Source organism: Polyodon spathula, chromosome 1 (assembly GCF_017654505.1).
Source record: "Polyodon spathula isolate WHYD16114869_AA chromosome 1, ASM1765450v1, whole genome shotgun sequence".
Taxonomy (NCBI): Eukaryota; Metazoa; Chordata; class Actinopteri; order Acipenseriformes; family Polyodontidae; genus Polyodon; species Polyodon spathula.
This window is the reverse complement of record NC_054534.1, coordinates 90,725,679-90,743,084: the sequence shown is the minus strand read 5'-3', so window position 1 is coordinate 90,743,084 and position 17,406 is coordinate 90,725,679. Positions and strand designations below refer to the sequence as shown.

The 17,406-nt window shown below is 35.9% G+C and overlaps 1 protein-coding gene across 1 annotated transcript in view; it reads right to left on the bottom strand.

Moving 5' to 3' along the window:
* Nucleotides 1-1,510: 1,510 nt before the first annotated feature.
* slc30a9 (solute carrier family 30 member 9) overlaps nt 1,511-17,406 on the bottom strand; it is a gene marked incomplete at its 5' end in the record, with an annotated part of 16,001 nt that continues 105 nt past the window's right edge. The window contains 15 exons of the mRNA XM_041270285.1: nt 1,511-2,149; nt 2,786-2,899; nt 7,223-7,352; nt 7,962-8,127; nt 9,584-9,691; nt 9,940-10,011; nt 10,146-10,185; nt 10,624-10,759; nt 11,378-11,433; nt 14,726-14,828; nt 15,906-15,970; nt 16,060-16,118; nt 16,342-16,424; nt 16,788-16,880; nt 17,369-17,406. The exon at nt 17,369-17,406 is cut by the window's right edge and continues 105 nt beyond it. Of these exons, the coding sequence (XP_041126219.1) occupies nt 2,105-2,149; nt 2,786-2,899; nt 7,223-7,352; nt 7,962-8,127; nt 9,584-9,691; nt 9,940-10,011; nt 10,146-10,185; nt 10,624-10,759; nt 11,378-11,433; nt 14,726-14,828; nt 15,906-15,970; nt 16,060-16,118; nt 16,342-16,424; nt 16,788-16,880; nt 17,369-17,406 (1,308 nt within the window). The remainder of the gene's footprint in view (nt 2,150-2,785; nt 2,900-7,222; nt 7,353-7,961; nt 8,128-9,583; nt 9,692-9,939; nt 10,012-10,145; nt 10,186-10,623; nt 10,760-11,377; nt 11,434-14,725; nt 14,829-15,905; nt 15,971-16,059; nt 16,119-16,341; nt 16,425-16,787; nt 16,881-17,368) is intronic.

Here is a 17,406-nt window from a genome sequence, read left to right as displayed (position 1 = left end):
TTTATGTTCTTTTTAATTATTTTAGCCCTTTTCCAAGTCCTGGCTACTAAATTGTTAGAAAAGTTAGACAACAGTATCTATAGCATTATCGGATAATTCAAAAGTAATCACAGTACATGATAACTATATATGATAGGTTTGTACCAGCATTATAAAACAGCCACATATGTATTCATGTCTGCTGGCACCAATACTTGAAAATAATATTTTTCAAAGAAATGGTACCGCAGACCTAGATCCATTACCTTAAATAATTCTTATTTACCTAGTTTCACAAGCCATATAGTTGCATAATTAAGGTTAGAATCCGTCATTTCTGGAATACTGGAAAATTCTATTGGGAAATATGAATTTGTTTTTTCTTGCCCCTTTCACGAGTAAGAAATATCGGTACTCTCCTAGTTTAAGTACCAGTACGTGTTATTGCAACAGTTAAATAATCCTATTACCACATTTAAACTATTCCCATTATCAAAAAGTGATTTGATTTTAGATGCATGCTTTTTTTTTTTTTTTTTTTAATTCATGAATAAAGGAAGTTCCATCTCAAGGGGCCACACACAGATAAAATCAACATGATTGTCTGAAAAATGTATAATGAATCTGGAAACGAATACATTTAATACTTTATTATTATTATTATTATTTTAGTCAATTATTAGAATATACCTATACACTCCATCATATCACTTTTAAGGGTTCAACAGAAGACAAACCACTTTTACACACTGGTCAAAAAAATAATAATAATAATAAATAAAAGGGAGAGCTGAAACCAGCAATAATATCTTAAAAATAAATGGCGTCCTACCATACAGAAACCCCTAAACGTCTGTTTGCATCGTCTGATTTGATCAACGGCAATGTAAAAGATGGCTAGAATTAAAAATTGAGCTGTATTATTTCAGATACGCATTTTCTAAGTTCAGGGCATACACTGGGACGACTAAAACATGACTGATATATGCACATCATCTCAGCACTCAACTAATGTGAATAAAACATGTAAATCAACAGGACGACTAACTTGGAATAACACAACCTGTACTTTCAGAACATTTACAAAAATAAAAATTGAAAAAAGAAAAACAATTTGCTCTAAAATAAAAAAGCTCTCCTTTTAAAAATTAAAAATTTAACTTAAAATTTTAAAATGTCTTTACAGACATTTCTTTTGGTCATTTACAGGGGAAAAAGTCACCACCTAAAATTCAAATATACAATTAAAACTAAAAGAGGTTACTTTTAATAAATAAAAGGAAAAAAAGTAGGAAAGAGTCAAAAATAATGCTACACACTGGGCAAAAAAAAAAAAAAAAAAAAAAAGGATTTCTATTTTATTATTTATGTGTGAATTTAGAAATATAACCAGTAACCCTAAAAGTCTTTGGGCCAATACTACAAAAGGACACAAACTTTACAATGCATGTGGTACTCTGGTAAATCAGATAATTGGAAAGCCTCTGGTGAAATTTGAGAACAGTACCTGATAAAATACAGATAAACGTGATTGCAACATAGTCTTATTTTTAACTTAAACTAGTCTCTCGTTGACTGCTACACAGGATCAGGATACATTAACAGTTGTTACAGGTAGAAATTCAATGTTACAATACTAAGTTTTACTTTACTTAATATGCTATGGTAGACAAACCTCTGCTTGCTACACCTGACCAAAGCACCATTACCACTGTTATTCTTTCAGTCTTTATTATTACTAGATTTAAATGGACTTCATCAAGATGTTAAAACTCCTTGCCTTTTTGCCTCCATTGTTACTGTTTATACTTGAGTTTGATTCTTACTGGACACTTTTTTTTTTTTTTGTACGTCCTATATTACCTCCGGAGTGCCTCCCCGTCGTTTTTCAACATTAAATAGAAGGGCAAGCAATGCAAAAATCAACAAGTATTAACACCAGGACAACAAGGTCTAGTGTTTTCAGTACATGGTAGAAAATGTAAAACTCAGAAACAAGCTACAGGGTATGTCCTTCTAACAGCCTAAGACATGCTTATAACAAGTCTTCAGAGCGAGTTTCTGTATCCTTTAACGTCCTGCTAGCTCCAGATGTTGAAGTTGAATTCAGCTGCTCCAGAGCAGATTAAAGGATCTCCAGATCTACATGTCGGACATCTGGATTACGTTGCTAAAACAAAACACAATAAATCTCTATGAGGTTTGGGAATAGTGCATACATTGTGCAAAGTACACAGTACTAGCCTAAATGGTTAAATACATTTTAGTAAAGTGTCCACATCCTTCAATAATTCCATTATTGAGGTAAAATGTAAGAAAGTAAAAAAAAAAAAAAAAAAAAAATTAAAAAATCAAGATGATGAAGTAATGCCATCACAAGCTAAAACATTTGCTTACTGGACATTAATAAAAGCAACTTTCCTTTACTGAAAATCTAAGTAAAAACTAAGAAATTAAATGAACGCTATGGCCAATACTAAAATCAATGTAATAAAAATCATAATCAACTGGTAATTACATCTTATTTTGTGGAAACCCATTAATCATTATTTGCCCGCTAATTTTTTTTTAAAAAGTATTCTGCATTTACATTCCCATCTTTAACACAGATTACCCATGCAGCTAGCACACAGCACCTAGTCAAACAGACCGGCTCTGCCTGTTTTCTTTGGATGAACAGGCTTATACTTTTAGCCTTTTGACTATAAATATACTTGACATGGCTTCTAAAGATGTTATTCTTGGAGAGCGAGGAGCTACAGTTAATACAAATGTTAACAGAGAAGATATAATCCTCCGAGCCCACCTTAAGTTCCTTCTCAAGCCTGTCTACTTCAGCCCCCAGGGTGTCGATAATATTCTCTCCGTGCTTCAGCATGAAGTTTTCCAACTCCTCTGGAGTTTTAACCTGCTGAATTTCCTGGGGAAAAAATGAATTAAAAAAAAATCAAGGAGCAATATTACCTAATACTGAAAAGAACCCTTTTTCTACTTGTCATTACGGTTTCTGCTTTTTACAAGATGACTTTTTCATTGTCTTGTATTGAAAAAAAAAAACAATTAAATCTAGTCAGGGGTATTCTAGCTGGAAAGAGCAATATATCTATATATATATATATATATAATATATATATAGATATATAAATATATAGCTATATTATATATATATATATAGATAACTAGAATATATATCTATATACACTATATATATATCTATATATATATAGATATATATATATATATATATAGTTTATATATATATATATATATATATATATATATATATATATATATATATATATATATACACACACACACACACACACACACACACACACACACACACACACACACACCTGTACAAGTCCAAACAGCAGACATTAACAATATGAATGACCGATTAGAAAAACAAAGCAACTGTACTTCTGTCCCTTCACAATAGGTCAGTTAACCGTCAAAAGTGCAATCGATAACTGCGGCATATAAAATCCAATCAATCAATAAATGATCTTTTCAGTCTTCATTCCAGGAAATAAAAAAAAAATATATCTATCTAGTGTAGTATAAAGTCCCCCAAAACCTGTGTATTGTAAAATTCAGATACCAACAATTAACTTATTTTGAAATATTCAACTACAGTATGGTCCAACAACAGGTTACAAAAACAGAAGTCTGAGAAAATGTTTCTGTTTAAGTATCAGTGTTCGTTTACAAATATAAACAGTATAGTGAAATGTCCAACATAGAAAGAAAAAAAAATTCGAATTTTGAAGTTTCTAGCAGTCTGTGTGTTATTTTACTTCACACGTTGTTGGTTAGAAACAAGTCTGGTCAACCTGATCTGGATCGAAGGTAGCTCGCTTTTCATTTACAATACTTCCAGCTGAAGAAAAAACCTGCTCGGGTATTTGGCCAGTTTAGCAAGATGTGGGGATTTCACCTTTGAATTTTTCCACCACTCAAGCGGAACCTGGAGAAACAGGTGCTCTGACAAACGGCCGCTTTCAGGATTGCTTGAGTTTCCTCATTAGTTGCTTCCTCTGTGACACCTGTGTAACTGTCCTCAAACAGGTCTCCCATTGCAGTCAAAGCAGTTCTCACCTCCTTTATGTTGCTCATTTAAGCCCCCCATTTCCCCAGCAAAAGCATTTTTAATCATCTCGGTTTTTAATTCTTTGTGTACTTGCAGTTTTTGATTTGTATAATGCATATTACTTAAACAAAAGTTGTTGTATTAAAATCCACTACCAAATCGTTATATGTAGCAACTATATGGCACCACTGTCATGTATGAAGCAGGGTATAATATTATGCCAACACACAAATGTTGTGTGTAAAATATGTAAGAGTAGGCGTACCAATCTCTGGGGTCACTTTACAATCGTAAGTTCATATTATTTTTACTACTTAGTAGTAGTAAAATGTGACTGTGACTGACAACCTGCTTGGAACGGTGACTGTTAAATGAAGTTTATTTTGCTTGTTTCGCAAGCGGCATCAATTATGTGTAAATAAACATGTATTTTTATTTAAATTATAAAACATGACTACTGTTCAATATAACATCATTAAACTACATATGAATGTTTCATTTCATTTATATGGCTTACCTGTAAAATAACAGGACTGTCAATCAAATACATACAAGTAGCTATGGTGACGTCACCAGTACATTATGCACATTAGTACCATCGAAGGTCCGAACCTTCCTTCGGTAATGTATTCCGAACCTTCAAAGGTTAAAATGTACCTTTCACTGCAGCCCTACTTATCAGTTGTGGATCTGTGAAAACGCTGAGCTGTTTGTTTCAGCCTGGCAAGTACAGACTGTACTGGTCTTATTTCAAGTCCACTTCGAAAGGCTAGGTTTATTTGTGTGGGCCAAACACAGGATATTAATGACTCCAAGATGTTTTTTTCAATGGCATTTACATAGTTTGGAGCATTGTCGGTAGTAACTAAAATAACTGTTTTGCTTAAGTCCTAATCAGATAATGTTTCCGAGATGCATTCTGCAATATTTTCTGCTGTATGATGTCCTCTCAGCTCTTTTGTTTGCAGTACAAAATCTTGCATCTCCCGTGCATCTGCAATGCTGTGCAACGTCATCGTAACATAGCCATCTATAGCCTACAGAGGTCCAATTAGCAGTAGTCAAGGCAACGTCATTCCATTTCATTAATATCTGTTTTATGTTTCCCCTAGTTGTGTCATACAGCTTTACAATTCCACCTGAAATTGTTGTATGGCTTGGTATTTGGTACCTCGGCTCCACTTCATGACAAAACTGGTGAAAACCATCACCTTCAACGATGCTGACTGATCGCATGTCTTTGCAAATAAAAGCAGACAAAGCCTCCGTAATTGCTTCACTTCGTCTGGCAAGTAACTTTATATTTTGCTGAAAATAAGTCAAGCATTTGTTGCTGTTGTTTCTGCAAAGGACCGGCTGTGTCTGATGTTAAATCAGTATGCTGCAACATGCTATACTCCACCAGGTAGTGGTTTTAGGTGGGCCTTCAGGTTCGTAGTGTTGGAGTGGTACGGATATTCATTCTTACATATTTTACACACATTTGTTTTGTCTTCAAATCATGCCTTTGGTTGTCCAGAAAAACAAAACAACGCCAGTATACATTTTGTAACCAGATGGTGTAGTGATGGTACATCCAGAAACAGGATTACTGGGAAGTTCCGCCATGTTTTAACTTCCCTTGTTTATCTGTTTATTCTGCACTGTCCTTGCACAACCGTATTATGGGGTATTCATAACTCCATCCAATGAGAAACGGGTTTAAACGATCACACCGGGGTAAATAAGAAGCAACTAGCTTGATAAGAGTTTGTATGCGTTTCTTAAACATCCTGCCTTACCAACAGTAAATAGACAAATTGATTTTCTAACATTTAAACCGATTTAGGTAAAAAAAAATATTAAAAAACATAAAAAATATCGATTTTCAATGTAATTGTGACAGCCCTACTTCACATCAATTTAGTTGTTAGGAAAAAAAACAATACCGTATAGCCCCTCAATAGCTACACACAAATTGAGAACCACAATGTAACCCAGTCCATATGTACTTCATTAATGTGCTGACTCATTAATGTGCTACGTTGACATACACCGTTGTCCTGGCACCTGGTAATTCTTTGATTCCGGCAAGCTAGTAAATTGTCCACAATGTTGACTGTAGTGTCTGCATTTTGTCTTGTAATTTGGCAGCATTCTTTGGTGTACACCACTGGCTTTAGGACAGGTGACCCCACAAGCAGTAATCTAGTCCAAGAGCACATAGTCTTGCAAGCAAGGAGGCTACTCCATGGGGCCTCTGCTACTCATCTAATGGCCTGGGAACATAGGTGTGATAAAGACATGTTCTCTAATAATGTCCATTTCCTATGGTGTAAGTATGCTTAAGAATCACCCTGTATAATTTATTTTGCAGTATTGAAGGTGAATTATCATGACATTTCTAAATACTTTGACCTCAGGGGGTCTGGTTCCAATTTGGCCAGAGTATTAAACACACTGAGTTGTGGTGTCTCTCTGTGGACATTGGCACTCAAGGAATTTACAGCTGTGTGCTGCCACGACTGCCTAATCGCTGTACCATGTACGGTCTCATGAAGTCATGTAGCACTCCAAGTGCTCTATAGAGTATTACAGATTGTAACCTTTGGTAATGTATAGCTGAAGTAAAAAAAACAAAAAACAAATACCTCCTTTTTTGAAAGCCAGGAGATGTGTTTTCATTCCTTAGGCTCATATCGGAGGCAAGAACAGCAATACAAAAGTAATAAACCTGCACAGTAGGTGAACATTTAATGAAATGTGAAAATGTGCAAGGGCGAGATAAAAATAGAACTGATGAAAGAGTTGGTAAAAACAGAATAATATTTATCAGGAATGTGGCAAGGAAATAACTGGCGGCCATAAAGAATGACAGAAGTGCTGAAGGTTACTGAATAAAAGATGTATTGCATGCAGTACCTGAAGTGCATGGTAGGTAGGGTTTTTAAGAATAAAAAGGACTAAGTAGCCAATAGGCAAAGCGAATAGGTTATATCTTCTTTAAAGACCTAGAGGGTTTGGATAAGCAATCTTTTGAATGCAAACAACATGAAAACACTGTACTGCATATAAAATGTCATGTTTTCTGTATTTTCTGTATAAAACTAAATACATAAATTAGATATTTTCAATTGTATTTAGCTCAACATACAAACAGTGCATACATACATTTAATATCTGTTCAATGTCTTGCTTCTCTAGGTAGGACCTCGTTACAACTCGCCCATCAAAGTCTACTTCTGCCTTGAAGCGCACTTTGCTCAACCCGATGTCTGTAGCCTTTACATCATGAATAGCCCTGGAACAAACAAAAGCATTGACAGAATCAGTTAAGATGAACAAGCATCAAGCACTGATCAAATGTGCAGCAAAGAAACTAACCAAGTAAATATGAAATTACTAGCCCTCTAGCTTTCTTGAACCAGTCATATAGGGATACATTCTTGTACCCAATTGCTTTTCTGCACGTTTGGCTTCTCTGCACACGTTTGAGGCACCATAAAATATAGTTTCTGGGGCATTGGTGTAAAACTGAGCTACAGAAAAGGACAGGATATGGAACCAGAAGGAAGCAGCTTTATCTTCTTTAGCAGATTTTAAACCCTTGGTTAGCAGTTATTTTCATTTTGAACATTTTCACAAATGAAAAACAAAAATACTATAGCACTGTAGCAGGAAACAAGGCCAACAGAAAATGAGCAACAGCAAACCAATAACGTACTTCTTACAATATATTGTTTTTTACCCCAAACAAGGTAATATTCCAACAAATTAACATCCTAGAGATGAGGAAAACAAGGTTGTAGTCGGTTGTTAATTTCTAGTCACATCGTTTGAGCATGCTGTTCTATCACAGGTTAAAAAAGGAAAACGGCAGTAGAGTAAGCCCTATGCGAGGTGTGCTTACCTTACAGCAGGGTCACTCTCCAGGAACTCGGTCAGCTTCTGTACCTGCTCTGGCTGGATGGATCTTCCCAGCAGTGCCTCAGTATTGGTGTATATTAGGAACGTAGACACTGCTCCTAAAAGTGTTCCCACACCCAGAGATCCCAGGCTATCATAGTAGGGGTTCCCTTTGGAATAAAAAATGTAAAGTTACTTATCATTTGGGTCAAATGTTACTGAATTTAGGTAATTTAGGTAGCCTAAATATTATTTCTCCAACTATTTGTGTATTTAGAAATTGTTGCAGTATGTTCAGCAAAATACTGACATCTGGTGGTGCATACCTGTAAACAAAATGGAAATTCCAAATTAGTCAGTCCTGCTGGTAAACTGAAACGTTGTCTAACAGTACAACAGTTACTGTAACAGGAGACAGATAAGATAACAGGACATTCCTTAACTTAGATGTCACATGTACAGTACTTAGCATCTGAATATAATGTACAAAAAAATCAGTCAGATACCCTGTGCGCTGTCTAATCAAAAACATAATTATCATTATTCATCCCCCCACAAAACTATTACATTAATCAATATCAGTCTTTATACACCCAACCCTCAATATATTGCGCCTCAATTTATTGTGATTCAGTTGTATTGTGGTCCTGAAATTGGCTCCACTACAAGACTTCCATATGTAACTAACGGTGTTGCTACTGTACACCTTTAGTACTGTAGTAAATAATATAGGTACAGTATTATGTGCCTGCAGCTTAATAAAAAGTTTTGTAGCCTATTTACTACTGTATAGAATTGTAGATAATTTGAGAATTATTACTGTTTGGCTTGCTAGAAAATGTGAACATGTACTTTAAATTACATGCAGAGTAAAGTCAACTAAAATGCATCCTACAGAATATATTTTTGCCAACTTCAGTATACAGTCTAAAGTATAAAGTATAAAGTAAGCAAAAAAGCCATATCCAGTCTGTTCATTTCACTACAATTATGAACTGTATTGGTAGTCTAAAATATTAAACCATAATGATCTTTACTGCATCAATTAATGGAGAAGATATTGGGGGGGGGGGGGGGGGGGGGGGGGGGAGATTTGTTTTGTGTGATCTGAAGGTCATATAAACTCAGTTTGCCATAACAAAGACTGCTAGAAGGACCATATCAAGGGTTTAACAAAGGATAAATGTTTTTTGAACATCTACTGTACATAAAATTAAGAAAAAGACATTATTTGAGAGGCACATTTGTGTAATACAGTGGGTAATTTAGCACACAGGGATGTCTAAATCTAGCACTGCTGTAAAACAGGGTATGAACACATTTCACAAAAGGAACGTATTACCAAATTATGAAAACAGACTTGTCATAACACTTGTCATAAAAGACTATGCTGCTGCCCCCGCCCCACCCCGCCCGCCCGCTCCATTTTCAACTGTTTTGGAGCAAATACATTTTTTTTTTTTTTTTAAAGCACTGTTTAACCTGTAGGAATGTTGATCAAACAAGGCCCATTGGGTCATTTAGCCTGCAGCGTTTCTACAACCCTGCAAAGTTGTTTTTTTTGTTATTCCCACTGCCAAGAGTGATTTTTATTTTTTTTCAAGGTGTGTAAAGTATGTAACTTACCTGTTAGAGAAGTCAGCCCCATACAGCTAGCAGCTATTATCACTCCTAGCACAGCTGCAGTGTCCTCCAGCAGCACTACATTTGTACTGGGGTCATGACTCTGCATAACTAGGAAGAGACAAACAAGTTACAATATGCACTTAACTGTACTTTCCATATTGCACTCTCTATTACAATCAAATCAGCAATGTTTGAGCACTATCGTAGCTGTGTCCTGCTATCTACCAATAAATAAATAATAATAATGAAACTTTTACAGATGTATAAGCCATTCTGACCATTTAATTTCTTATTATGTTTACTTCTTCAATCTTTTTTTTTTTTTGGGGGGGGGGTGATATGGTAAATAGACATACCATATTCATAAAATGAGACTCCTCTGATTCCAGCACTTTTCTTGATTTCATTGATCGCCACTAGAAGTGTTGCTTGAAAGAAAAGAAAAACTATTCAAAATAACACCAATACTTTCGGCTTTGGTATTTATTAAAAAAACTTTCAAAGCCACCTGAAAGAATATTTCACATGGGATTAACAAGGTAATACAATTTATTTTAAATACCTCCTTCTGAGACCAGTGACCCAGCTAGAATGCAATAAGCCTGAAAAAAAATAACAATAATAATAAATCCATAAGTAAAAAATAGATGCTGCTGAACCTCTGGGTCTCTTCTTACCTGTACCCCCACTTTCAAGCAGAATCCACTTTACAAATTATTTCTGAAAGCAAGAATACAACCTTTCTCTTCAATAGGGCTTGTGTATAACCGACTTCCTTATTTTAACTGTAAAGCATAAGAGATCTTGCAACATGCATACTGATCAATATAGGATATTAACAGCTGAAACAGCACATTGAACAATTAAGCTTAGATCTCTACAAAGACTTGTTCTACTCACCCCATATAAAGTACTCACATGAACACAAATACTAGATACACTGACATTGCAAGAAGCAAAGCTGCTGCCAGGTATTCCAAATGGATACAAAAAAGGACCAACTGGCCTTATATACAGTATCATGAATCTACTGTTCTTACCCAAAGCAGAGATTCAATAGGCTGAGGGTTCATTAGGCCTATAATTCCATGGTACCATGAAAGGCCGGCTCCCATCATGAAGATCCCTACACCACTTATGAGGGATGCAATGTAGCGCATGTTTGAAAAACCATACCTAAAAGACAGAGAGAATACATTTTGTAGACAGGGGTGCTTATGACACTACAGAAACATACTTGATTTCAGACAACACATTACTACATAAGTTCTAGAGTGAGTGTATGTGAATTGTTTAGTTCCATAAACGCTCTCCGCCATGTGCATCTATTCATTATCAAAGTCTAGAAGGGGCAGTTTTGAAAGAAACACATGTCTTAGCAAATACGTATTTTCTTTCTAAAATAAAATATCTGGTATTACACTATGTTAAATAAATCTGTTTGCAGATTGCACCTGGACAGTGAAATTGTTCCCATCCCATCTCTTTTTTTTCTTATCAATAACCAATCAATTCCTTCCCCTATTGCCACACATGCTTCCAACCGGTAACATGCATTGCCCCAGAAGACACTGCTGGGGTAACCAAGGCAGTTAGCTACAATTACATTAAACATTACACTGTATAAACTCATAAAATTGACAATTAGGTCAACATGCTTTCTTTTCATGAATAAGCAGAACAATTTATGCAATGTTACTTTTAGAAACCAATAACAGCCTCAGTTAAATGTGCTTTAGAAATTCTTGCCTGCTCATGGAATAAGAAAAATGAAATAAAAAATAAAAATCTTACGGATGGCCAGGGTCCGGGTTCTTGACAGACTGACTGATACCCACTGCAAGCAATGCCTGTGTAGAGAAAAGCCCCAAAATCAGGTATATTATTTTAGGTGAGGGAATCATTCAGTAATGTTTTTCATCTGTGGTTGTCAAATTACACAAGGAAATTGACTAAACTAATCAAGGTCTTAACACCAGTTATCTTACAAAAAACTCAGCAGTCCTCACAGTTCCATTACTTGCTATTAGTTTTCCTTTTCACAACAAACAGTACAAACTGCTCTTGATAAATCTGAGACTTAAAATAAACCTGCATTAGGTGTATATTAAAATGTTATGATTCTGTAAAGCCCGGAACACGCTGCACGAATCGATTGTTGCATCTCAATGGAGGAGGTTGTGTCTCAAAAAAGAAAAAAACTTTCCCAATGAAATCGCAGTAAGGGGAGCACAATTTGTAAGTTTGTCCTGATGTCTGACCTATCCTGGATGCATAAAGTAAAGCGGCAATATGCCGATTCAACAGATGAAACCATAAGGCCAATGCAGTACTAATATCTTTAATTTTTGGTAGAAGACGACGTGATTGTGAAAACCGCGTATGACTGGAGACATACTTCTCTCTTGCTGATTATATATCTATCTATCTATATCTATATATATATATATATATATATATAAGAATATATATATCATGCTCACTGTCATGTGTCATGCGGAAAGGTGAACTTCCATCCCTGTTTCAGCTTTCTTGCAGAGAGCAGAAGGTTTTCTTCAAGGAATTCTCTGTACTTTGCTCCATTCAATTTCCCTTCTGTCCTGACAAGTGCCCCAGTCCCTGCCGATGAGAAACATCCCCATAACATGATACTACCACCACCATGCTTCACAGTAGGGATGGTGTTCTTTGGGTGATGCGCTGTGTTGGGTTTGCGTCAAATATAACGCTTTGCATTTAGGCCAAAAAGTTCCATTTTAGTTTCTTCAGACCACAAAACTTTTTGCCACATGGCTACAGAATCTCCTGAGTGTTATTTTGCATACTTCAAATGGGATTCAAGGTGGGCTTTCTTGAGTAATGGCTTCCTTCTTGCCACCCTACCATACAGGCCAGATTTATGCAGTGCTTGGGATACTGTTGTTACACGCACTTTGACAAGTCTTGGCCACAAAAGCCTGTAGCTTTTCCAAAGTTGCCATTGGCCTCTTGGTAGCCTCTCTAATCAGTCTCCTTCTTGCTCGGTCATCCAGTTTGGAGGGATGGCCTGATCTAGGCAGGGTCTTGGTGGTGGCATACACTTTCCACTTCTTAATAATCGTCTTTTGAATGTGCTCCAAGGGATATTGAATGCCTTTGATATTTTTTTATACCCATCCCCTGATCTGTGCCTTTCAACAACATTGTCCCGGAGTTCTTCTGAAAGCACCTTGGTGCTCATGGTTGAGTCTTTGCTTTGAAATGCACTACCCAGCAGAGGGAACCTACAGGAACGACTAAATTTATCCTGAAATCATGTGAATCACTACAATTTAACACAGGTGGAGGCCGCTTAACTTGGTGTGTGATTTTGACGGCGACTGGTTACACCTGAGCTAATTTAGGATTGCTATTACAAGGGCAGTGGGCACTTATCCAACTAAGCTATTTCAGCTTTTATTTTTATTCTATAAACTTACAGAATATTTTTTTCACTTGAAAGTTGTGGGGTAGGATGTGTGGATACATGAAAAAAAAAAAAAAAAAAAATTAATTCCAGACTATAAGGCAACAAAAAGTGAACATTTTGAAAGGGGGGTGTAGACTTTCTATACACTGTATGTGTGTGTATATATTATATATATATATATATATATATATATATATATATATACTAGAGAGGAGGTCTATAGTGGTATATGATTGCCCCGAGGGAAGACTATTGTTACATATAGGGGGACATAATGCCCGAAGCCACAGGCTTGAGGTAATACCTTGGGGAGCAGAGTCCTGCGCAGGTCAGATTTTTATGACCCGCTTCTGACCCAGACTCGCTACTACAGGGCCCGTCCCAAACCTGCAACGCGCTGCAGCACCATATTCTCACCCGTGACCTAACCCGTTTTAATAAGACCTGCAACCCAACCCGAACCCACAAATTTGATCTTTTCATTTGTATAATACATATTACTTGAACAAAAGTTGTTGTACTAAAATCCACAACCAAATCGTTATTCACAGCAACTCTTTATGGCGCCGCTGCCATGTATTTGAGCATGGTATATTATGCCAAAGCACTGGGGGGGGTACCTATAGAGGTTGTCGTGCTTCAGTAAAATATGTACTGAATGCCTAGTGTACAATGCAGTGTAAGAGAAGTGCTATGGTAGAATATGTTGGAAACATACAAAATATTCGCTAACACTAATAATTTTAATTTCAAAAACTGAGCACCATACACCCCTCCCTCCTCCAGCTTACGTTATCCAGAGTCAAACCTTTTTTTGTTAAATGCCAAGACGACCAAAAAAGTTGAATGCTTGTGCAAGCGATTGTTGATGTATCATGGAGGCACAACCAATCTCCAGGGTCATTTGACAAGTGTAAATTCATATTATTATTAGTATTAATAATATTTTTAGTAGAAGTAAAATGTGACAGACAACTTGCTTAGAATGGTGACTTAAATAAAGCTATGTTTTGACTAAGTCTGCTGCAGTTGATGCTGCTGCAATGCAAACTTACTGTATATATATCGAACGCAGCAACAATTGTGTGTAAATAATCCATGTGTATTTTTATTAATTAAAAAAACATGATTGTTCTATATAACATATTTTCTAACTACATGTGAATGTTTTATTCCATGTATATGGATTACCTGTAAAATAGGATTTTCAATCAAATACTGTATAAACAAGTAGCTATGGTGACGTCACCAGTAAATTATGCAAATTAGTACCATTGAAGGTCAAAGTGTACCCTTCGTTGTAGCCCTACATGTTTGACTTACGTGTTATTGTTTAATAATGCTTCCTCCTTATTGGTGGGGGTATATTCTGGGAGGAGCATAAATACTTTACTGGAAGACATCTGAAGGATGTCCGGGTAAAATCTCATAGTATAATAAGGGAGGTTACACCAACATGTCTATGATCCATTCTCTAGCGACCACATGCAGGATATTCACAATGGACCATTGAGACGACAGGAATCAAAGCACAAGAAGCCTGATAACAAGCAAACTTCAGCTATGCAGCAAAATTGCTGTGTATTCTTTACGCATAATATTTAAATATCATGCGTAATTCATATTTTTTGAATGTGTCAAACACCCAGGACACAGCTTACCTGGAGCGCTGGTAATAATAATTAATTACTTACTTGGTTACAGGTATCTGCTAGTGAGTGAATGGCTTCTGAGAACATGCTGGCTGAACCAGTATAAACCCAAGCAAGCAACTTAAAGAAAAAGTTCAGACCATTGCTGTAAAGAAAAATAAAGCAGTTTTAACAACTTGAAGATAAAACACAGAACAGAAAAATGTGGTTCTCTTTTAGAGACAAAAATAAATCTGTGCAAAATGATCAAATACAAATGATCTTAATTACCTAAAAAAGCCATGCAAATGTGTCGTATAATCTTATTTCAAGAGAAATTGAATGTGAACTGTGAATGTGTTTAATTGGAGTTACATCTACTGTGCTTTTTAATTTTTTTTTTTTTTTTTTTTTTTAAAGTAAATATGCATCAGGTATATGTCACTAAGATAACATTATTTACTGGGAAAAACAATGTATCTATTTAAATGTTGTTGCGTGCTTTTTACAACTCACTATTTAATTTATAAAGATTAAGATATCAGCTATAACCAAAACTTGAAATGACAAAAAAGTATTCCGATCTGGAAATCATCCACATAGTTGTTTCTCTTATTTGTAGCTTTACCTTTTTTATACAGGATTTTTTTTTTTTTTTTTTTTTTTTTTTTTTTTTTTTAATGCAAAGTACTTTATCTCATAGATCTCGTAAAATAATCAGAGGCACACCGTTTTACATGCTTTCCTAATTAGTTTTAATTGACGGCAAAGGCAGCTAGTAGTTAGCAACAGACTGACATAGCAAACATCTATTAGCATGTGACTACCAAATTCATGTAAACTTAATAAAGCTAATCTTATTTGTTAAAGGAAATTGTGGACGAAATTCATGCAAAGTTATCTGACCATCTGAACTTTGAGTCTTTAGAGCGTGAGGAGAGTGGATAGTGAAACATGAAAAAAAAAGTAATCTTATTCAGTGAAAGGGTAAAAACACTCATTGATACGTCTGAGACAGGAAGGCTGTAAGCAGTGGCTTGTGGGAAGAATTGCAAGATAATTTAAGGAAATGTTTCTAGAACTCTGAAACTTGCTTGTAATTTGAGACTAAACAACTAAAACAAACACCCCCTCCCCAAAACATAAACTACAGGTCGTAAGGTTTTGTTGCATTAATTTAGAGAACCTGTTCTGTTTAAATTAGTTGTTGTACTCAATATAACAGGTTCCGTTCATAACTTACATGCATATAGCAACCATCACAACCTTCGCAGGTCCTGAAAATGTTAACCTCTTGCCAGAACGAGGCTGCGAGGATGAAGAAAACCAAATACACATTATAAAACCTTTTCACAAAGTATTTTATTTGCATGGTAACAAAAGATAAAGAACCTTACCTTAGTGTTGCCTAAAAAATCCTTGTACTCCTTTAGCAGCTTCTGATTTTGAAACAAATCTGTGGTGAGAAGAAAACCCTCTTTAAAACAGCATGGTTTTAAATTGAACATAAATCCCAATTAGACAATATGAGTACATTTATTATTCTGATGACAGTGTCCTCAAACCACACCAATGTCTAGTATGCTTTACTCACAAATACCATCACATCACAGGAGAGAACGTGCCTAGAAATTATGGACTGGGGTTAAAGGAATTTCCGATGTCTGTAATGGACCTACTTTCTTTATAGTCTTGTTCCACTTCCTTCCTCAGCTTGCATTCTCTGCCGAGAGCCTCATGGCTCCCCCACACCTCCAGTGCTCTAAATACAGAAATACACTTGATTTAACAGTTCTCCTCCTGTTTCTATAGCACAGTACAGTAAACACTAGCTAGAACAAAATCATGAAAATGCTTGCTTATTTAAAACAACCATCATGCATTAGATTGTCTTAAACCCTTGTATGACAGAAACATACATGTTTGATGCTGCACAGAACAAATGTACAGCAGTCCATTAAACAATCTGCAGAATACTAGTACATAGAATAATTTTCAAAAATGACTGACCTACAAATATTTGGTTAGAGTTCTGATGTTGATTAAACAATGACCTGGTCAGTCAGAAATGGGCCACTTAAGACAATGAGGATGCGTTAGACTATCAGAAAACAGAATCACTTACTTGGCTTCCACATCAGAGCGCAGAAACACTGTAAAAGCCTCTGTGTCATCATGCGGGCTCCTTCTACGGATCTTCCGTAGCTGTTCCAGATCACTTAAATACAATTAATACAAGATACATCAGTAACATAAATTGCACATGTCTCCATTCCCTACCTCCACAGCACATAGATCAGCAGTGCTTAACAATTACACTCTTACTCTAACTGTTTTGATTTTTAATCCCAGCGGTTTGGATAGAAGGCACTAGCCAATGTGTTTGTCTACTTGTCTTACATTCTTTTTACTTAAGAATCTCCGAGTGTCTACTTCCAGAAAATGAAAAAGGTAACTGAATAAATGAGACTGTCCTTTTAAAAAGACAAGATTCAAAGCAAGTGTGCTCATGTTACAACAACAAAGCAAATAAGTCATCCATGTAACGCATAATAAAACTACACGTATCAACTGAAGGTTTGAGGACAGAAAGTAGACTGTGCGCCAGCTGTCCAAAACACCTACACCGACACTGTATACTTTCATAAAAAATAATGACGCTTTAGCTATTCCTACTCCCTTATATCCCACCATCAAGCAGGCTACCTGGGTTTGAGACAGAATTCATTCATGGCTCTGACTAC